We start from the raw sequence: 23428 nt of genomic DNA on the forward strand, positions 1-23428 counted from the left end.
TGTGTTTAAACAAATATCTGCCCCAGCCGGGAATCGAACCCGGGACCATCGGCTCAGTAGTCAGGTCACTAACCACTACGCCATTCGGTCGTCTTATTATTAAACGCATAAAGACTGTTTTTGTCTACACACAAAGAACATTCATCTTTTTTTTTCTTGTGCTCAACAAACATTGACTTACTGCACCTAAACAATATTCGCCTACTGCACTACCTGCAGATTCAGAAAAATCTGTAAAAAATATCTTGAATATATGTAATGTGTAATAATATAGTACATGCGTATATCTGTAACATGAGATGAGGTATGGTGTACAGTGTATGACTGTGGTGGTGTGGTGAATTATTGCTTCATCTAAACATAAAGGGCCTTACCACAAAAACTTAGACAGTATTTAACAGATGTTTAGCATCGTCAAACGCATACAAAATCTGTCAAATTTCGTTTTAAACACTTGTTAAACAGTGTTTAAAGTTTGGTGTGTACAGTGTGGTAGTACAGTGTCCTTTTCTTAAACGGCATCCCGAAGTGTCCAAATTATACCAACTCATGAACTCATCGTTATATTTGACCTTTATATAAAATAATCACTTTGATATTATGAACAAAAATCTGATCGAATGTGAAAAATATGCAAATTCTAATGAAGGATTGCGAGGATCTGTTCTGATCTACTTGTCGGCCTCTTCTAATAATTTTAAGGTGTGAAAAAAATGCAATTATATATCAGTAGATTGAAAGATATTCAATATACTGGTATAATTGCACTATAGCCCATCAGATAACACAGTAATTCGATTTATATAGATAACCAATGAACATGTTTCTAAATTCCTTAAATCTTATATAACATTCCTTTTATAGATGTTCTTTAAATTTTTACAAAGATACAGTAGGTAGGTATATTAGGAAATTATATAGGTACGATAAATAATAGCCAAAGGCTTTTCTAAGTGTATCCTAAAATTACGGATAACGTAGAGCTATGTTACATTTTAATGAAACTCTCTTACAATTATTAAGTGTACCCAGTCCTACACAATTGTGAGCCGTAATATTTTATAACAGTCCACCTATAGCTAGTTTGTACGTCGTCGGCGCGGCTGACATTTGAGTGTGAGTGCCATCAGGCGATTACTCAGTACATTGCAATACTGACATTAACATTACCTACTTTGAACTTTGGAGGGCGCCCGCGATGAGCCCCGCGTCGGTATTTATATCTGAGACCTCTGAGAGGAAACAGTAGCTGGTCAAATGTCAGGCGAACTGGAGTAGGGTCATTCATGTAACATGTATGCGGGTAATAAAACTTAAGATGATTCGCTTGTTCCCGTGAGATATTCAGTTTCCTTTTTTGGAATTCCGCGGTTTTCGTACTAATATTTTCGTATCATTCTCATGTACAGTATGGTAAAAAATTATAGATGAACCCCTGAATTCATAAATGTCGGTTGTCAGCTAAAGGCATGCAAACGCCAACATGTTACTACATTATGCTACAATTTTGATTGTGTGACATACATAGAGAGTCTAAACTCGTTTGTTTCTATTATTATTATTATTAAATACTTTATTGCACAATAATAAAATTATGTACATAGGCGAACTTAATGCTAACAGCATTCTCTTCCAGCTAACCTTGGGTGTTGTGGAGAAAGTTATAGGTAGTGCGAAAGACTGAGAGGAAAGATAATTTTGTAAAAATACCTACAAACACTAAAATACACTTACTTGTATATAATACATGTATAATAAATATATACCTATAAGTATCTATAAGTTTCTAGCCAATTACTTAATCCATGTATTTAAACCCTTTGTAAGTTAAAAAAAAATTGGACTTAAACTTTGCTTACACTGCCTTATTACGAAGGGCAAGTGTTTAGTTGGTTATAATATCACTTTTTTAGATCACGTTTTGTGTCGTGTACCGAAGAAGACGACTACTAGGTACTTTAACGGTAGCGCAAAAGTCAACAACATTTTGTATGAACTATGACCCGCATACAAACTAGGAACCGGCGCCGGCGCCATCGTAAATTAAATAACTTGATAGATTAATAATACAATTTCTAAATTTGGATTCACAGCTCTTTGTAATTAAAATGATTGTAAAAAACACGAATAAGTTTTGAAAATAGACAGCGATAAACGGGTGGTTCACTTGCGAGTTACCTCTGACTAACCCTTCGGGGATTACAGTCATGAGCATATAATATATTATGGGTGTGTGAAGTGTTGAAGACTACATGCATTATGGTATGTAGGTACACTGTACATATACCCATTACTACTATTTACTATAAAACTAAAGGTTATGTCGAACAAGTGGGCGTTAAGTAAGTATTCGCTAAGTAGACCTACTGTCGTTATGTGTTGACATACCGTACACGACTGCCTACACAACATCAGTAAGTATTTTGATTATATTAACCATCACTACATCTAATCATATATCTGGATTAAAATTAGACCACCCCTGAGGGAAATCTACAAAGAATTATCAAAATCGTATTTTCAAAAAATAGAGTCGAATCGAATCCTATTTTAAAACATACCTACAGTCAAATTTAGTAGACTTCAAAGTTGGAGGAGGCCTACATTGAGGTCGCTTAAAAATAAGTTGTCATATCATTGATATTAGACATTGCTCGTTCACTTATGAACCTCTAGTATTTAGACACTATGCCAAGTATCAAGCAAAGGGCTCACCGGAGCTCACTTTGTAAGGGTTATTCTTATTTAATTATTATTATTATTTAATTAATCACATAAGGTTATTAATTTAATAATAATAAAACTCACATTACAAATAATCCATCCAATATTTATCAATAAAAATATTGCCTAGCAGCCTACATGTCTTTTAATCGTGTCGGCGAAACTGAAAGAGCGGTTGTCATTGTAAGGAAAGATTTTTTTATTACCTTAAAAATATAACCTTTTTTATATACAAAAGAGTTCAACGCGCAAATAAGTTAAATTCAATATTTAAAATAATTTGATGTTCGATTTATTGTGTGTTCTGTTTTAGCCTCCTTTCCGTTGAAAAGTCTACATACATAAATAGCAGAATGCACAAAAAAGCAGGATCAGTTCCTGTTAATTTCAGTATCTATAGATAAACCTGTAACAACAACTATTGAGTAGCTTCTTATTATTCATTTCAAACTATTTTAAGTTCATTAAGGGTAATTTCTTTAATGATCATATACAGCAAAAAGCTCGCTATCCAGTCGCCTTTGACTACCCTTTCGGAGATTATATTGGTGACCATATTTATGTATTACCTAGTTATTATAAAACATCGTGGATCACAGAGGACAGGCCCGGCGATGGTGCTACCACCGAGCTGAAATGCTAAGGTCAGTCGACACTCGTCACGATATCTCTCAACAGTCGGCCGATCAGCTGCCAAACTACTGAATTATTTCCGAGCTGACCTCTTAATGTCTTCATTTAACTCCGGGGTGTCGATTTTACATGATACGCATACCGTGCGTATGACACGCATGAGAAAATAAAGTGATTTCAATTTCAATAAGTCACAATAATAATATTTAATAAGTAGTAAACCAAGATGTCATTCATTATGACTGTGACAATAATAAAGCATTATATTTATTAGCTAGCTGACCCGCCGCGAGTTTCGCTTCGCCTTAGAATGTTTTCCTTTCCATGAAGGAAGTTTTCTCGTTCCTAAGGATTTTATTCTTCCCAATAAAAGTACCCACCTAATACTGTATGACATTCATAAGAACATTATTCACTATTTTATCACTACCATCAATTCCATCAGCAATTATTTGTATTTTATTCGACTTAAATGGCAATTTAAATTATTTATAATGGCCTCACGAAGAAAACAATTCACTGCTGCTGCCTTTTATATATCTTCCGAAAATCACATTAAAAGCAATACAGATTTGGTTTCAGTCTGATCGTTAAATGTATCCTTCCCGTTTGTATAAAATTCGATATTGCTATAACGGACACTAAGTAAAACTTTTTTTATTGAGAAGAATGGTCATAAGGTCCCCGACCTTAGCGAGTCAGCGATCCTGTGACCACGAATAAAGAAATATTTTATGAAAACGGTACCAAGATAGAAGCATTAGTCTTATGCACAGGATGATCAACTTATGTGAGTGTAACTACTCAATAGCTACTCACTTTTAAGTCTTATAACTTTACTCTTCTGCTGTCAATTCACTGCAACAACATATAAAGTTTATTTGTGTATAATGCACGTACTAACGAACACCCTAAACTGGCCTAAACCATAAGTCGTACTACTTGTGTCAAATTGTGTAGTCTGAATAATGGCGGACAGCAATATTCATTCCTATATGCTCATTCTATGAACAACAATCAAAAACTTTTAGTTAGAATCTCATCGTGTTTGAAATAAATCTACCGCCCTGTATTTGAGTTGATGCCCAAAAAGAAAACATAAGCGAAATGTCTTAGTCAGGAGGTATTCAACCCTTTATCGTAAAGTTAGGTCATCAACAAAGGCCTTCACTTAGGCCTTGACTTCTCCTTGCCGACTTGTATAGCCTCATAAATTCCAACGAAAAAGCCTTATAATGTATTTCGGGAACTGGGATTAAGTATGACCGCCCAAACTTTGAGGAAAACCCGTGAAGCAGATTCAGTTTTTTTTTTCAAATCTTACAAGGTACATAATGGTAGTGGGTTCCGCTCATCTCGCATAATCTTTATTGACCAAAACTCATTTCGCATAACTCGTATGGTCTAAACTTTTTTGGCCGAACCATCACTTTGCCTAGACTTATTTGGCATAAGGCTCGTTTCGTCTAAAACTCTTTAGGCACAATCTTTAAACACCTAAGTTTCGTTTGCTCAAATTTATGTTCGTCTATACCTATGTATAATCTTGTTTCTCGTAATGTTATCTTAATAAATAATACATTAAGTATGTAGTAAATGTACAAATTGTGGTATTTTTCTCCTACATCCCGAAAATCACGATATTGTATGATCAAAAAATCGAAAGTTAACGACCAATATAATTATTACAAACTCCATGAGATCGAAACCTAAAAATAGGTGCGACGACGAGCAAAGCGAGGAGGAGCGTGTTAGGTGCACATGTTCATCAAAACCAAAGCGGAGCGCAGCGAAGCGGAGCGGAGCGTTTTCCAAACAGCGGAAACAATACAAGGCAACAGTTTGCGCTATGTAGGGAGACGCTCCGTCAAAGTTAAAGCCAAACGAATATTATTACTTTGTATAAACCTAATAAACCTATGCCATAGCATTATTAGGCTATTCAAGATTTGGCCATACCATTATTAGGCTAAACAATGTTATGCGAAATAACTTTTTACTAAACTAGATTTATGCCATACGATTTTCGGCGTAACGAGACTTTGACCAAACGTTACTATGCAATACGAGATTAGGCAAATAAATCTTATGCCAAAAAAGGTAGAACCCTTTGCAACAAAGTAAATTTGAAATTGATTTTTGATAGTGCATAAACATTACAGTTTATATCCGTTGTAACTCTATAGCATTGATATTTACTTGTTACCATCTATAAGATAAATACTTAGCATTACTTACATAATATATCGATCGACGGCCGAGGCAGATCAGGACAGAAAATTGTGTATAAATACTGAGTCTTGGGTATACTTAGCCTTAATATTTAAATCCTCAATAGGTATCATACATATTGTCAGCAACACACACTCACGCCTTGTACTAATGCACTCCCTTGCGGGGTAGGCAGAGGTGCATTGCTGCACCCACTTTTCGCCAGTGTTATGTTTTAGTCCCAATGTAATAGGGGGCGAGCCTATTGCCATTTTACGGGCACATCCAAGACCCAAAAACAAATATCTGTGTTTTAAACAAATATCTGCCCCAGCCGGGAATCGAACCCGGGACCTTCGGCTCAGTAGTCAGGGTCACTAACCACTACGCCATTCGGCCGTCATATTGTCAGCATTTTAAAATTTTGAGATATTTATGGCCGCTAGTTATAGACACGCACACACAAATTTGTGTGTTTGTTTCATTTATACCGAAGCGAATTTGATTCTGCTCTAAAAATATGATATTATTATTAACTCTATTATCATAACAGCAGCTTAGAGTATTGACATTTTCATTAAGCATAAAAGTATTTATTGATCAAGAAAAGATGTTTCAATATCCGGTTAATCATACATTCATCATCTTACTGAATAAGTTATGGTTATTTATAGGAACCAGTTATTTCGAATCGTAAAGACTTAATAATTACTGATTTAAATATCAAGTAGCAGTTTTATAAATTACATTACATCTAATATCTATCTGTTTCCCGCGAGCTTCGCCTTAGAAGATTCATGAAGGACTCTCGTCCCTCAGCTTCATTTTCAGACTTATTCACCTTTAAGTGGGTGATAGACGTACGTGTAAGTACGCCTTACTTGTGGCTCGACAAACTTTTTTGCTCTTATGTTAAATTCTCGTACTTCACAAACAAATTAGTTCGTCGAGCTATAAGTACCTACGCGTACTTACTGGTAGACGTCTCGCGTCTCCCACTTGAGGTATGCTGAAATTAAAGCTATTTAGATATAGAGAGTACTTCTGTAAAAGTGTTGGATTTTTGTTTTACACTATCTTATTTCGTCATAAATTATGAAAATGAAAATGAAAAATAGTTTATTGTTCAAAACAATTCAATACAATAAAATAGCCAGAGCCCCTGTGCTAGGTTAAAAACCTGTATTACTGGGTACTCCGCCCCACTACCAGCACGGGTTACAAAATGAACAATAATAAAATTAAACTAAAAAGACTCTAGATATACATACATACTCTTAAAATTTATAAATGAAGATGGCAATTTTTAATTTAATTAGTAATAATTACACTTCCCATGAAATATTATAACTAAGCATTACACATTTTATTTTGGTATGTAAAGGTAGTTACAAAATAATAATAATAATAATAATATGAAGAACTAAGTATACCTTATGCTTAATTTACAATGTTTTCAGTGTCATCATAGGTTAAATCTAGTAAATACAAAGATAATACTTTTTTTATTTCTGTTATTGTGTTTGGGTAAATTTTAAGTATTCTATTAAGCTTGTTGTAAATAGTGCAAGACTGATATGTTAATTGTTTTTGATAAAAAGTTGTATTACAGTTTGGGACATTGCATACTATGTCATTCCTACGTTTGTGCATGTGATTTTGGATAAAAGGTGTTACTTTATGTTTTTTTATTACTGAGGTTATGATGTAAATTTGCCGTTGAGTGTAATTTACATGAATTGTATAAGTGAAAGGTAGGAAATAAAATAGGTTTAAAATACATAATCTTAATTAATGCTCTCTGTGCACGCTCCAGCAATATTAAATGGGTTTTGGCGGCTCCGCCCCATACTGGGATACAGTAGCTGATAATTGACTGAGCGAGTGCTTTATATGTGGACAATATTAGTTTCTCATTTGCAACTTTTCTAAGTTTTTTAAAAATCCATATTAATTTTCTTATCCTGTCTGCGTTGTTAAGGATATGTGATTCCCACTGAAGGTGGTTATCAATTGTTATTCCCAAATATTTTACATGAGTGACTCGGTTAATGTTTTCACACATGCAAGTCAAGTTATTTGAGCTATCACATATATGAACTTTTAAGTTAAAATTAAGGTCAGGCTGTGTATTTTTTCGGATGGAAAAGGGTAAGAAGTTAGTGTTGTTAATATTTAATGTTAGCAAGTTCTTACGGAGCCAATTAGATATAGTGAATATTCCAGATTCCGCAATGTTTTGTAGATGTTCCCATGTTTTTGCATGAAATATTAAGGCTGTATCATCGGCATAAGTATAAATTTTACAGTTTGGAAGTGTATAATTACAAAGATCATTCACGTATAGGAGAAAAAGTGTGGGGCCGAGGACACTACCTTGAGGAACACCATAAGTTACGTGGGCTGCATCACTGGTATACTCTCCAAGCTTTGTTTGTTGAGAGCGATTTGTTAAGTAGTTTGATAAAAGGGCGTGGGGTAAGCCTCTTATACCGAAGGTGTATAGTTTTTCGAGTAGAAGAGGAACAGATACGGTGTCAAAAGCTTTCGCTAGGTCTAGAAAGACTCCGACACATTTGTTGCCTTTGTCAAGTTGGACTGCGACCTCTTCTACTAATGCGGATACGGCGTCTTCGGTAGAGATACCGTTTCGGAATCCATATTGGTTTGGCGAGAGAAGTCATTTTTTTCAAGATAGTTTTTTAGGCAATTGTTTATAAGCTTTTCTATAATTTTAGATATAACAGGTAGTACAGATATTGGCCTGTAGTTGTTTACATCAGCCTTATCTCCGGCTTTATGAATGGGGGTTACCACAGCCTTCTTAAAGATGTCGGGAAAGAGCCCCGTATCGAAGCAGATAGTACAAATATGACACAGGATTGGTGTGAGTATATCTTTAGCAGCTTTTAAAAGATTTGTTGGTATATTATCGACGCCTGTTGTTGAGTTATTAGGTAAACAATTAATTATATCAATTACTTCAATAGGATCAGGATTAATTAGAGTAAAAGAATTGACTGGAGTTTTTATGTTACTGTAATTTATGTTATTAAGAGGAGGTGACTTAAGAAGAGTTTCAGCTAGCAGTCTGCCGACGTTAGTGAAATGTTTGTTAACTAGATTAGCAGAATCACAAGGAGATGACATTAATGATGATAGTTTTCGAGAGTCATTTGTTTTGTTTTTTGAATATTACAAATAGATTTTATTGCCTTCCAGATGTGTTTGGAGTTTCTTCCTGCGCTGTTTAATGGGGACTACCGTTTTTTTGCTCACCAGTTGGCGCCACTGTCGACTGAGGTTAAGAGGTACCATAGCCGTCAAACTTATCAAAGGCGACTTTATCAAATTGGCGCGAAATAAAATTTTAAAATAAGCTTATTAATTATAAAATAACTATCATCATATCGAGTTACTATGCCGCAATGTTGTGCAGATCCGTTATGTTCGGAAAAAAAGGAGGACATATGTTACCAAGTGATAAAACTGTTCTAAAACAGTGGATTGTGAAATAATTATTATCCGACAATCTCGTGTTTGTGAAAATCATTATAAACAATTTCAGAAAGAACATAATGTAAATAAGGATTAGGCATTTAATAAATACAATAAAAATAAAAGAATACACACTGATTTAACTTTTATTTATCCTTTCCGTTTAAACACACTGCTATACAAAAAATATAACACATTAGTAATTCACACAATGAATACTGGTTGAGTTGTTAGTTGAAACTAAACAATGGTAGTATAGTATATTAAGTATTCTATTATTTGTGGGGGTGCCAGTACCTGCTTACTCGAATGGAGCCTTTGTGCATATCACCTTAAGGTCTAAACTCCACTCCTAAGCCTGGACCATTTCCTACCACGCTGGTCCTCTGCAGGTTGGTGGGTTCGAAAATCTAGATGTGCAGGTTTAATCACGATGTTTTCATTCACCGTAAGAGCGATGGTATATACACTGTACGTAAATTCCAAAGTACTCATTGGTGACAATATCTAGATCTGGAGTTTCATTTTTAGTGTTCACACTGCTATACAAAGTTTCTGAAGGCCACTCAACAGTATACACTGAATAATTTTGTTGTATGATGCTGTCCTCTACGTTTCCAACCAAGTTACTGTTACGGTCATAGTCTTGGTATCTGTAAAAAGAAAAAAAACATTGCTGTTACCTAAGCAAACAAGCATACATTTCGTAAAAAATAAGTTTGTGAACAGTAAACAAACTAACCTCTGAATTAGCTGCTGAATTAGCTTTGAGACCGCTTATTTTTGCGCCTCTTTTCCTTAATTCAGGTTTCAAAGCGTGCACATTCATCGACAAATAATCCATATTTGCGATAATTTCGCGAAAAGAGATCACTTTACAACAGGGAAATGAACGAAAATATAATTTATCACGAAGCCCGCCAAACAAATTATATGAAAAGTAAAATGTCACTTGACCTGAGTCGACACCAGCGCCCCTAGCGGCAAATTCACACGCGTTACTCCCCATTGTTCTCTCTCGTAGTTTATTTTTAGTTTACGAACCAGGTTTCCACAGATGTTTCTGTATCGCCGATATGTAAGTTGTAAGATTAAGTTATCAGGATTATCCTTTGATTTACGGTGTAATTTATCGCGATGCCGTAAGCATTTCAATATTCCTGAAGTAATCCATGGCTGAATACAGCGTCTACGCGTAGGGATAACTATGGTTTTCTGGTTGTTGTGGATGACTGTGGTGATTTCAGCGACAAGCGTTTCAGATGCCTCATTCGGGTCTGATATGTCTAGTATCTTGTTGAGACTGCATTGTTTCAGATCCATTACAGCGTTATTAATGTTTAAAACAGTTTTTGTTCTCTGGATAGTGTTGTGCGTTGAGATGGACATGAAATTTAATAGAACCGTAGAGTGATCTGTCGGGGCATTACTAAGGACTATTGATTTTGCAGTCTGGTCAGATTTTAACATCATATGGTCATAACACATTTTGGCACGAGTGGGAAGTTTATGACCTGGAAGAAGACCGTGAAACGCTAAGGTTTTTAAATAGTTTTGACTATTACTGTCAACATTGTCTGATTTTATATCAATATTGATATCCCCGGTTACAATTATGTTTGGGTATTTTTCATATTTACTGAGTAGCAGCGAGAGAGAAGATGTAAAATCGTTACAGTCTTTGATAGAAGGTGTTCTGTAAATGCCAATAATAACCGTGTCAGACATAGTTAGTGCTAGACATGAAGCATTTTTTATATTTGGTTCAGCAATTTCATACTTTAAGGAGTTTCTTACATAAAATACCACGCCATCGTTCTGATTTAAATTGTTTTTAGTAAAGTGAGTATCATAGTTAAGGATTGATGGAGGTACAGGTCTATTATTAAGGCGACATTCGGTCAGAATAATCACATCACAATCAAAATTAAGTGCGCTTAGTGTTACCTGGAATGCATCAAAGTTTTTATGAATACTCCTTATATTTTGGGTAAGTACTGTGAGATGATTTTTTAATTCGATGTGATTTTTGCATTCTTCTGGTATACAATGAATAGACTGTGCGACTAGAAAATTGTCTACATCCTTACTTGTTTGAAATAGATTATCCACAGTAACATTTATGAATCAAATAGTCATTAGCGATGTGCTCATGGTTAGACAAGGTGCAGCAACATAGTAAACATCTACAGTACAAGTCAGTTGGGTAGATAAACTACTATCATAATATGGTTCAACATTGTAATATTCGGTTTGGGTATACATTGGAATTCGTTAAACGATTCATAGTTTGTAAATGAGTATCTAGGGAGAGTAAAGGTTACTAGGAAATGCCATACAGTAAAATTATTTGTGACTAAGACTATACATGACTATGTACAGTAAAATTATTTGTGACTAAGACTATACATGACTATGACTAAGACATACATACTTAAACTACTAACATGCAAGAAATCTTTACAGATACGAATTAAGTTGAGTAGTCATTTAATGTTCTCACTTAATCTTTGTATTTGAGACTCATTAATAATTTTTATTATTGGAGCGTTCTCGTCCTTTCTAATAAAAACGTTTCCGAGAGAGGTCCAACAATATTTGTAATTTTGTGCTTTTGACAATTCGCGTGCCAGGTAGAATAGCCTACTACCCTTTTGGGTAAGGTGGTCAGAGAGGTATATGGGGGTACTATTTGATTGCTGACCCAAATGTGAGGCATTCAGTTTGTTGTTTTTATTCATTATATTGTATTTTTTCGCTGCATTCATCAGGTCGGTCTTCAATATATATGACGAGAATTCAACAACAATGGGTGTTTTATCAGCCTTCGACGAGGTCCTGTAGATGTCCTTTATGTCTTTCGTCTCTAGGTCAACTTTTAGTTGAGAAGATAGGTGCGTTACCATAGTAGAGAGAATTTCCTTATTTTCAGTTATGTTAGTTATGTTTCGGATTAGTACCTAAGTGCCTAGATAGGTATTACTTTCGTCTCTTTCAACAAAATGAAATAGTCAGTATTTTTTATAACAATCAAAAATAGATGAAAAAGGTGCAAATATTATGTATTACTCATTATCTATTAATGACTGTGGAACACCTGAGTACCAATACAATAACACACTCAAAATAATCTCTAGCGAAGGATTTCTCATAATAGCTAATTAATGCCTTATCTGAGCGTGGACCTACTCATGGAGTACTTAATGCACCGATATCACAGCAAAGAGGGAAATAATTGGCGTCATCATAGTTGCAGCACCACTATCTACCTGAAAAAACCCTCAAATTATCAATAGTTGAATAGAATTTTGTGAAGCACATAATTATTTCGAAAGTTCTAGAAACGCATTATATTCATTTGTTGCCAGTTTCATTTGTTTACTTCGCCAGATCAAACTTATGAACCCATCTCACTGAAGGGGAAAAAAACAAAAACTGAAATTAGATTGAAGATATCACATATTATTCAAATATTTTCATTAGTAACTTATTCTAAACGGTAGCATGGTAAGTCTTTTCAACTATCTGTTGTTTACAATTGCTGTTGTCTGGTGCAGTCTAGGCTCGTCTGGCGGCGATGTAGGCGAGGGCGCGGGCGATCTGGGGGGGAATTGGGGGCGGCTGGGGGATGGCGTTACCCTGGAATCAAACGGGAAAATTAGGAAAAATACTTAACCTGTTGCCTGTTTGAATTCTTCCAAGAACCGGTTGGCAAGCGGTTAATAATTAGTGGAGTTACACTTGCAAAGTTCATGCACTGTTTTATGTGTTTGGTTCTGGAGTCCTACGAGTAGGTGTAAATGTATCGACGAATATTAAAGTTTAAATTGTTCGAATCACATGAAAAATTTACTTATTTCGTTGCTTGCGAGTTGCGAGTGTCCATTACAGTTTTGAATATTGATCTAAGATTAGATGTAGCCTAATCACTCCAACTCTAACAAAAAAAACAATCATTTTGAAGTTGTGTGTCGACTCACTTTGTATTTTTTTGTGTGTCAACTGTATTTATATTTATTTAATAAAGAATTCCAAAAATCAATCAATCAATCACTCCAACTGCTTTTCTGAAATTACCTATACCACTCAACAACTTAAAGGTCCCGAAAATACGAAGCTCAACACACCTGGGGCTGGTATCCGTTCTCGTCAGCGACGTAGGTGATGGAGATGGGTTGTCCCTCAGGCGAGGTCCAGGAGAAGGCGCCCTGCACCACGCTGGGCACCACCGGGGGGTTCCCGCCGAAGTTGCGCGGCGAGCCCTGCGCCTGCGCCGAGATGCCGTTGTCCGTCTCGTAGCTAGTGGGGAAGAAGTTTTGGTGAACGATGGATGCACGGGGACCCTTGTTACACCTACCGAATAGAGTCACGTCACAGTATCCTCGGCTGATACTAGGCTAGAAATTTACCGAGTGGTCGCCACTCTACTCGGTAGGTGTAATCAAGGTATAAGATTGGCAGCGTTTGGGCGTGATTTGGAAGCACATGGTCAATTTTGGTTTATGGTTGTTAAATTGTAGTAGTTTTACAAACAATATATAATATAATTATGTTAATTGCTTGGCATTTAAAGTACATGAGTAACATACTTTTGTATCATACCTACAGTATCTAAATTACGAGCTTAATTATCTTTCCACTCATGCCAACATTACAATAACAACTTTAATTTATCGATAGTTAATTAGGTATTGATAGGCACCTTATTTACTAGAAATCCACATCAACAAACCCATTTAAATTTTGGCCTAACTAGGTATACATCACATTTAATACACCAACTCAACGCCATAATATTGGTAGACACTCGTAATCTTGACAATCGACAAATTATTGTAAAATTTTACATTTTAAAATTTATATTCTACTATATTCTTCTATAAAAAACTTACTAGTAGCCGAAGTTTCCGTCCGACCCGACTTCGTTCTCATACTTCAAGATGTTAGCGGCAGCTCCATGGGTCACGGCAACTCTGGCCAAGACTGCTGGCACCTGCGCGGCGGTCGGGGCTATGGAGGAGACTAGAGGGGCGTAGGTCTCGGCCGCTGGTCCTGTGGTCGTGGAGTCGACTTCAACGTCCAGAGGAGCGGCGGTGGTGGTCACAGGGACGACCGGGCGCAGTGTCACCGGGGTCACTGGCCGGTAGCGCTGGTATTGGTTCCTGGGGGTTAGGATGTATTTTTAAGTAGGGTTATCTGTAAACTACCATAAAAAGCTCATCGTCGATAATGCGATATTACTTCTGAAACACCAAATATGTTTTATCTAAACGTTTCTAAGTTGATTCCGTCTTCTCTGTTCCAGGGTTTCTGTATCTGTACACAACTTTTTCACAAATATCTAATAGTTACCTGCCGCAATAAATTCTCATAACGTACACAGTCAGAGTTTATTATAATAGCCCCAATTAAATATAGGGTGCACGAAAAGATGGAAAGAGACTTCCCGACTGACGGCTATGATTGACAACTAATCTGATTGATTGATTTTTTTACTCCAGTCCCTAGTCCAGCCCTTAGCAGCTTCAAATGAGAATGAACCCAATATTTTGAAAGATTTTTTCCGATATCACACACGTCTAATTATCTACAGTAAAAAGTATCTGAAAACTTTACCGTACCTTTGGTAAGGGTTGTACTGTTTGTTGAACTGGTTGTACGGATTGTACTGGTTGTACTGTGAGTTGTACCGGTCGTACTGCTGGTTGTACCGTCCAGGGTTGACGCTGGCGAAGGCACTGGCGCGGTTCTGCTGAGCGCTCACTGCGCCCAACACGCAAGCTAGGATTACCACCTGATGAAGGAAATTGAGGATCTTACTCAATATGCTTCAGGATCAAAATGCACTGAGAGTATGGTTGGGTGTTTTGGATAAGATGTTGGTGGATGAAGTTGGCAATGATCAATTATCTGGTTTTCGGGTTCATGATTTCTTATTTAGAATTGTATTTTATTATCGATTCTTATTTTTACGAGTGTGTGAATACTTACTGCGAGCTTCATGTCTAAATGTGATTTGGCTCGCCGGATGAACTAGTTTGAGTGAGTGATGTTCAAAAATTCTGGCAACTTTATATATATATGAGCATGAGGAACCACCCACTCCGGCAGTAGATTTGCAATCAAATTTGAATAAATTATTGATGCCCTGAGATATTGTTCTGATATTATTAGTTAATCCATCAGGATATGGGACGGAAACATAATTAAAAACTTATCAACTTTGTTTTATTCTTAAAAAGTTTACCCATAGATAAAAAGGGTTTGGGTGCTTTTTATCTCCATATTTTTAATGTTATTTTTGAGATGTTTCTTATAAAATTGTATTGTATACAATAAATATATTTTCTTTTGCCAAATTTGACGATGGGTGTAATATTATCACGCTTATATTATTCATTTGCATTTTTTTTCTATGAACTATTAGGTATACTACAACGCTTGAATCATAGGTATATGCCTTACTGCCTTATCACCTGATCCACCTCTACCCTGTATATTTACTCGTAAAATATACAGGGTAGATGTACCTTATGATAAGGAGTTACAAACTTAGTACCTAATTAGTTATAGTACTTAAATCGGTATAAATCTAGGCAGGTAATTTTAATAATAATAAGTGAATAAAAGTGCATCATCTACTTAAAGAATCAAATTAAAATAGACTGGATTAAAATATTCATAATCACATAAGGTATTTGATTAATATATTTTAATGAGATTGTATTCGTTGATTTATTGATCTCATTTTGTTTCATAATTAATATCCTTTTTCATTTATATTTTTTAAAAGCTACAAGCTAAATGGCATACAATTTCAGTACTTAATTTTACAATTGTGTTGTAAAAATACCGTAATTTGATTAACATTGAAGTTTGTAAATAAAGTAGGTATCTAGTTTTTTGTGTAAAAATGGGAGAGGTATATTTAAACAATTTATTTTTACATCTTTGTGAAGACTATATTATTGCCTTTGGCACAATGATAAAATATTTATTGGGCCAATAACCATCGTGCTAATTAGATCATTTGAATTTACAATGACTTTGCCATAAATATTTAATAATTCATAAGTATTTTATAATATTATTATGTTCAGATCATAGACTGAACGATGAACGTGCCTTATTGTGCTACCCCTTTGGGAGGACAGGTATAAAACCAGCTAAGTGCAAATCAGGCGGAAAGAGAGTATTTTTTATGATTTAAGGCAATTAAATTGAAATTCAGTTAGTTGGTAACAAAATACTTGTAATATATATATATTATCTACACGTATTACATCATTTATTTAGATCTTAATGTAAATTTGATCAGTAAAGTAAAGTTTAAATGACTCATTCGGAATAAAAATATTTTTGTACATAAGTAGGGCTACACCGAAAAGATCGGGAATAGAATACTTAGGAATAAATTAGAGTGAAACCTTTTTGGTGTATCAAATGTAGTGTTTTTTCAAACATAATTCCATTTTCGAATTTTAAAAAAAGTAAAAAATAAAAGAGTATTGACCATTTGAATTTGACAAGTCGGTGTAAAAAATGGAGCTTACGCGGGAACATTTCCGTGCAATAATTTTTCACAACTTTCGTCGAGGTTTATCTCAAGAACAATGTCTCGCCGAGCTTGTTTCTATTTATAAACTTGAAGCACCAAGTAAAACGACTATATATCGTTGGTATTCTGAGTTTCGCCGTGGACGTTCCTCTCTTACCACAGTCCCTTCTACTGGTCGGCCAAAAACAGCGGTAACACAAGATAACATCGATGCTGTACGCCAGTTAATAAAAGAAGATAGACATGTGACATACGAGCAGATTCGGGCTTCTCTCAGCATTAGTATGACAGCCATTCAAACCATTTTACATGAAGAACTGGGTGTCAAGAAGTTAGTTTCGCGCTGGGTGCCCCACCGTTTGACCGAGGAACAAAAGTCGGCTCGTGTTAATTGGTGTCGATCTGCTCTGCAACGGTTCAATGGAGGCAGTTCAAATGCTGTCTACAATATCGTCTCTGGTGATGAATCGTGGATTTATTCATATCAGCCCGAAAGAAAACATCAATCGGCAGTTTGGGTCTTCGAAGGTGAGGTCAAGCCAACAAAAGTTATTCGCTCACGCAGCGTGTCGAAAAAAATGGTCGCTTCGTTTGTATCGAAAACTGGCCATGTGGCTACGATTCCATTACAAGAACAAAGGACGGTTACTGCTGATTGGTACACAACAGTTTGTTTGCCGGAAGTCGTAAGAGAACTTCGTAAAACTAACCCGAATCGTCGTATAATCCTTCACCACGATAATGCAAGCTCTCATACCGCTCGCAAAACAAGAACGTTTTTAAATATGGAAAACGTGGAGTTGATGGACCATCCTCCGTATAGCCCTGATCTGAGCCGCAATGATTATTTTACATTCCCAAGAATTAAAGATATGCTACGTGGTCAACGGTTTAGCGGCCCAGAAGAGGCGGTCGAAGCTTACAAATCAGTTGTTTTGACAGTATCCACTTCAGACTGGAATTACTGTTTCAATGATTGGTTTAATCGAATGAAAAAGTGCATTGAATATCACGGAGACTACTTTGAAAAACAATAAAAGTAAATAATATTATGATATCTTTGTACTTTTTTCTATTCCCGATCATTTCGGTATCGCCCTCGTACTTAGTCTACAGTGTTTACCTCGAGTTAAACCCCGTCTCAAAATTAAATAAACATGTTTCACCCCTCTGCCTATTCTCTTGTATGTAGGTGTAGTTATTAAACAAAAGTACATACTTATTAAGACTATCGCAAGGTGTATTAGGTATAGGTAGGTACTACAAAATTGTTTGCACATTTATCTATCGATATCCCGATAATTTTCTGTCCTATTCAATAAACACTTGAAATAGATAATGCAAATGGGTAAATCAGACCAACCTTGGTAACTCTGAGTAGGTAATACTTAATTATAATATTGTAACAGCACTTGCGTTTGTTACTATCATTTCTAGTAAAAACGTTACAGTGTGAACTTGTGAAGTGACTATCATGATTGCCTTTAGTACGTTTCTTGTAATACTCTCTTCCGTAATAACATTAATTTATCTATTTGTGCGGCATAAATTCAGCTACTGGAAGAATAAAAATGTTCCATATCCAAAGCCACATTTTCTTCTGGGGAACTACGCTGAGTATATCTTACTGAAACAATCTTTAAACGAGAAATCTGTGGATATTTGTAAACAGTTCCCGAATGAGCCCATCATTGGCACGTACTTTGGTTTAGAACCCAAGCTAATAGTACAAGACCCTGAACTGATTAAACTCATTTTCACAAAGGATTTCTACTACTTTAGTAGCAGGGAGCTTTCGACACACGGACACAAAGAAACTGCTACAAAAAACATGTTTTTTGCCTACGGGGATGAGTGGAAGGTGTTACGACAAAACATGACGCCTTTATTCTCCTCTGCAAAAATGAAAAACATGTTTCATTTGGTCCAAAGCTGCACGAAACAATTCGAAAAGTTACTAGACGAAGAAACTAAAGTGTCCAACGAAATAGAAATCAGGACACTAATGGCTCGCTTTACAATGGACTGCATCTGTTCATGTGCATTCGGAGTGGACGCCGAGGTGATGGGGAAGGAGATCAGCAACAACCCCTTCAGGAAGATAGCTGATGTCATACACGACGTGTCCGACTACAGAGGCTTTACCATCGTGGCAAGAATTCTATGGCCAACGCTATTTTACGGGCTAGGCTTTAAATTAATACCAGAAGAGTCCAGCCAATTTTTCGACACACTCCTACGCAACGTGTTTGAAACGCGCAACGGAGTACCGTCACCGAGGCAGGATTTTGTCGATTTGTTTATGACCCTAAAGAACAATAAATACATCACAGGCGATGCTATTAAAAACCTAATAGAAACTGGCGCAAATACGAAAGCATCCCTAGAAGCTGATGACAGCTTGCTAGTGTCGCAGTGCTTCATGATTTTTGCTGCTGGATTTGACACCTCGTCGAGTACTGCTGCTTTCACTTTGTATGAGATAGCCAAGCATCCTGACGTACAGGAGAAGGTGCATGCTGAGGTAGACGCCTACTGGCAGGCCAACAATGGACAAATCAACTACGAATGCGTCAACCAACTGCCATACCTTTATCAGTGCATAGAAGAAGCTCTGCGTCTGTACCCAGTGCTGGGCATCAGCACACGAGAAATGTACGACAACTACACACTACCTAATGGGGTGACACTAGAAAAAGGAACGGGCATTTATATACCAGTGTATCATCTTCAACGTGATCCCAAGTACTTCCCGGAACCGGAAAAGTTCAGACCTGAAAGATTTTCTCCGGAAGAGAGGTCAAATATTACGCCGTATACATACATCCCTTTTGGGGAAGGACCCAGGATATGTATAGGTAAGTGCAGAAACTTCTTTAGAAAGGTACTTAATAAAATTATAGGATTGTTTTAAACTATGGATGCATCATTAGTTCATTACTTATGTTCTGGCACTTATAAAATGTCATGATAACGTGCTATGGCACAGTTTTCATAAGTAGGTACATTAATTATTATTATAAATAGTTACCTTATCATCTTGTGGTAGTTACTATAGCCCTTTGACTATAGTAAATACCACAATATCACAAAATGATATGGGGCACGTGTATCCTTCCAATGAAGGAAGGGTTCTAGGCGTAGATCACCTTCTAGCCTGGTGCAGGTTTGTGGATATTAGGTACTTCACTATACAGATTTGTAGGCTAGGAAAGGACGGAGCCCCGGGGAGCCCCTATTGGAAAGAGACCTGTTCCCCCGCAGTGGGTTGCGATGATGATGAGATGAAGTATTTACCTACTAATAAATAAGTTCGTATCAGCGGATCCTATTAGTCCTAATTATAACAGTTTTATTTGCTGTATCCTTAGGCATGCGGTTCGCGAAGATGCTCATGATGCCGGGCCTCGTGACCATCTTCAGCAAGTACCGGGTGGAGCTAGCCGCGGGCACCCTGACCACGCCCACGCTGGAGCCCAAGTCCATAGCCACGAGCTTCAGGGGAGGTGTTCATCTTAAGCTTACTAAACTAAAGCCCACTTACAACTACACCTACAACGGCCGTGGCGAACTATTCTGCAATCCTTGTAACCAGAAGTTTACCACGAAGAAGGGTTTCTCGAGTCACATCCGCGCCCACCGCCGCAGAAGTCCTACTAGCCCCTGAGGTCGCCGTCATCGGATCACGATGAGAAGGACATCAAATGCCGAAATCAGAGGATAGGGTATGGAAACGTACCTTAGTATCTAATTATGAAAATTTTATATATTAAATTACCTATTAAAAAATATACTAATGACCTTATGATATGAATAAATATAACTAATAGGTAGGTGCATATTATAAATAAAATATTACCTACCTATGTTACAAAATAACGTATTTTATTTCTTTCTTTCTTTCAATAATAAAACCTATTTCAGCACCTGATTGATATTATTATAGCCTAGTAGGTAGGTACCTAGTTTTGTCTTGGTTTAACCCTGGGAAACCTTAAGGACGACATCGATAACCGTTACGGTCCACCGCAAGGTCCGTCGGCGAACAAGACCCGTGGTCACCGATAAACCGTAACGTTTTAAAACGTGGTGAATAGGTACCTATGTCCAAAATCAAATCAAATTATAATAACCAATTTAACCTAAGTTCACAATACATCAGTTCTTTAGTATTTAACAAACAACAGGAATACTCTCTATCGTAGTTCCAAAAGAGTAGGAGTTCTAGCATTACCTTTTGACTCTTTTTGTAAAGGCGGTAAAGGCACAGAACAATGCGGACTAGGGTCCGCGATTGGTCCGTCGGATGTAAATCCGCATTCACATTGATTAATAAAGATATTGAAAACTAACGTAAGCTCCCACCAGAATCATGGGATTTTTACTTGATTTTTAGGTGAAAGTTTGGTAAAAGTGACCAAGTAGCAAAAACTTGTTGTTATTCTGAGGTTTCAGTCATTTTTGCACACAGATTACATGCAGCAACTGTCAATGTCAATCATTTGCCATTGTCAGCTGTCACAACAAAAGTAGTTCAGCGTTTGCCTACTGCCTCATAGAGAAAAGAACACTACTGCCTAGATTGCGAAGTTTAGAAAGCAAAATTTAACAAAAAAATCCCGTTATTTCTGTTTTTACCGTTGTATTTGCTATATTTTTAAGCGTCTACAATATCAGTGATCAAGTGCTATCGATTTCGACCCTCGCTGTTGTTATTTCCATTCAATAATGTTAAATATATTGGAGTTGATATTCCTCAGCTTAGCTTTTCTCGTTACTTTTACCGGATTTCTTATTAATCATTTCGAAAGATATGTCCCGGAGATCATTATTCAGGGCTATAAGTATGGTAGCTTTGCCCATCGGGGTTCAAACGCCAATTACCTCAGTGCTATTGAAATTCCAAAGTCGTACTATCGACATTTCTATGTGTTTTCCTCGTTGTTCAGTTCCACGATGCTGTTCTATATGTATTTAGCCTATTTCCGTGACTACTCTGTTCACCCCTATGTGCCTGCAGTATTCAAATTCTTTCTGGAGAAGGACAAAACAGCTGGTAAGAGCACAGAGATACTTATTATGTATTTTTATAAATAATAAGTACTTATACCTTTTCTGTATCAGTCGTACCTATTTTATTGTAAAATATAGCTTAATCATTGTGTTTCTAAATAAGATAGTATTTTATGAGTTAAGGTCTTTGTATAACTCTATAAGTAATGCAATAAATTATCTATTTCAAGTATGTAGATCACTTTTGTAATACCTGCTTCATAAGGTGTTCTATTGACGAAATTCTAACTTACTTAAAGCTTAAAAAATATATCTGATCAATCTAACCTAAATACATTCTTTACAGTAACTGGTCTAGGGGCGTTTGTCTCACTGAGTCTACTGACGCTGCAGAGCTGGCGGAGGCTGTATGAGACATACTACCTGCAGGTGTTCGCCAAGTCTAGCAAAATGAACCTCAGCCACTACATCGCTGGCCTTGTTCACTACTTTGGTTGTGTCATCGCTATTGTTGGTCAAGCTCCCCTATTTTGCGGTAAGCATTGCTAAATAGATTTATGTACTGATTGCTGTAGCTGTAGATAGTTATATATACACATCCTGTATGTACACATTAACTATTAAATTAGTACCTTTTACATAAAATTATTTATTAAAAGGAAATAATTAATGTTACTTATAACCTCTATGATTTATATCATAGTAGCTGTTCCCGCGAGCTTCGCTTCGCCTCAAAAAGTTTTCCCGTGGGAATTCCGGGATAAAAAGTAGCCTATGTTCTTTCCCAGGGTCTAGACCATATGTATACCAAATTTCATTCAAATCCGTTCAGTAGTTTTGGCGTGAAAGAGTAACAGACAGACAGACAGACACAGTTACTTTGTCTTTTATAATTTTAGTTAGGATTTATTTTTTACTGCTACTGCATTATACCAACATTTATCAAAACAGTCATATGGCATTAATAGATTTTACTCAAACAACTATCTTATTTTTCAGTGGAGGGACAACACATGGTTTGGACCAACATGCGTACCTCATCTCTTTACATACCCCTGTCGATGATCTTCATCCTGGCGTGGTACGAGCAGTATTCGGCAAACGTCATATTTGCTAACCTGAGGAAGGATGGAAGAACTGGGAGATTGGTGACGGAAGAGCACCGAATCCCAATGGGGGGAAAGTTTGTCTATGTCTCCAGCCCGCACCGCTTGGCCGAACTCGTCATGTACACAGTTGTGTTCTGTCTGGTACCCACAACCACTTTCTTCTGCATCTACCTGTGGGTTGTGAGCAACCAGGTTCGTTAACCATACCATTTTTTTAATACTTTATGTAAGCTAACCAAATAATACAAAATGTTCTAAAGCCCACTAACCTGTAAAACCTATGTTTCACAAATAAATGATTCTATTCTATTCTAATAAACTCATTTTTTTCGTTACAGATCCAAACTGCAATTCAAGCTCATGAATGGTACAAGAAGACCTTCAATAACTATCCAAAGAACAGGTATGCCATTATTCCATGGGTTATATAAAATTATTGATGAATTGGATTATCTGATAAGCTGATTTCGGCAATTTAGTAAGACTGTAGATAACTATTAGGTACATCTCTAATTCTTTAGTACACTTGACTGTATCTGAACATAAATATTCTTCCACCTAAAGGTTGTCTTGAAAAAATCGCTTTTAGTGATAAGACCGCCTTTTTGTACCTATGTGTTTATATTTAAGCTTTGTATAATCTATTCTTGTGTACAAATAAAGAATATTCTATCTATCTCTA

General features: G+C 36.4%; 3 protein-coding genes across 3 annotated transcripts; 2 read left to right on the forward strand and 1 right to left on the reverse strand.

Moving 5' to 3' along the window:
* Positions 1 to 12507: 12507 nt before the first annotated feature.
* On the reverse strand, positions 12508 to 15171 carry LOC105381292 (larval cuticle protein LCP-22). Its single transcript, XM_011550987.3, has 5 exons — positions 15058 to 15171; positions 14688 to 14860; positions 13959 to 14228; positions 13194 to 13365; positions 12508 to 12705 (listed from the first exon to the last, which is right to left on the reverse strand). The coding sequence occupies exons 1-5, from the start codon at positions 15067 to 15069 to the stop codon at positions 12625 to 12627; spliced, it is 708 nt and encodes a 235-aa protein (XP_011549289.3). The 5' UTR covers positions 15070 to 15171; the 3' UTR covers positions 12508 to 12624.
* A 2591-nt stretch (positions 15172 to 17762) lies between these two features.
* Positions 17763 to 20408, forward strand: LOC105381308 (cytochrome P450 6B5). The gene is made up of 2 exons (XM_011551007.3): positions 17763 to 19482; positions 19996 to 20408. Exons 1-2 carry the CDS (start codon positions 18099 to 18101, stop codon positions 20289 to 20291), a joined length of 1680 nt encoding a protein of 559 aa, XP_011549309.3. The 5' UTR covers positions 17763 to 18098; the 3' UTR covers positions 20292 to 20408.
* A 769-nt stretch (positions 20409 to 21177) lies between these two features.
* On the forward strand, positions 21178 to 23259 carry LOC105381317 (polyprenol reductase). The gene is made up of 4 exons (XM_011551019.3): positions 21178 to 21680; positions 21984 to 22172; positions 22637 to 22938; positions 23085 to 23259. The coding sequence occupies exons 1-4, from the start codon at positions 21353 to 21355 to the stop codon at positions 23175 to 23177; spliced, it is 912 nt and encodes a 303-aa protein (XP_011549321.3). The 5' UTR covers positions 21178 to 21352; the 3' UTR covers positions 23178 to 23259.
* The last annotated feature ends 169 nt before the right edge of the window (positions 23260 to 23428 follow it).

This window comes from Plutella xylostella, chromosome 22 (assembly GCF_932276165.1).
Source record: "Plutella xylostella chromosome 22, ilPluXylo3.1, whole genome shotgun sequence".
Taxonomy (NCBI): Eukaryota; Metazoa; Arthropoda; class Insecta; order Lepidoptera; family Plutellidae; genus Plutella; species Plutella xylostella.

Excerpts from the sequence above, each read along its gene's own strand:
- LOC105381292 (XM_011550987.3), bottom strand. Across the intron at positions 13,366-13,958 it reads GACGGAAACTTCGGCTACTA|CTACGAGACGGACAACGGCA; the intron begins GTAAGTTTTTTA and ends CTTCCCCACTAG. Across the intron at positions 12,706-13,193 it reads AGAACGGATACCAGCCCCAG|GGTAACGCCATCCCCCAGCC; the intron begins GTGTGTTGAGCT and ends GTTTGATTCCAG.
- LOC105381308 (XM_011551007.3), top strand. The coding sequence starts at position 18,099 with ATGATTGCCTTTAGTACGTTTCTTGTAATACTCTCTTCCGTAATAACA. Across the intron at positions 19,483-19,995 it reads AGGACCCAGGATATGTATAG|GCATGCGGTTCGCGAAGATG; the intron begins GTAAGTGCAGAA and ends CTGTATCCTTAG.
- LOC105381317 (XM_011551019.3), top strand. The coding sequence starts at position 21,353 with ATGTTAAATATATTGGAGTTGATATTCCTCAGCTTAGCTTTTCTCGTT. Across the intron at positions 21,681-21,983 it reads GGAGAAGGACAAAACAGCTG|TAACTGGTCTAGGGGCGTTT; the intron begins GTAAGAGCACAG and ends CATTCTTTACAG. Across the intron at positions 22,173-22,636 it reads TCAAGCTCCCCTATTTTGCG|TGGAGGGACAACACATGGTT; the intron begins GTAAGCATTGCT and ends CTTATTTTTCAG.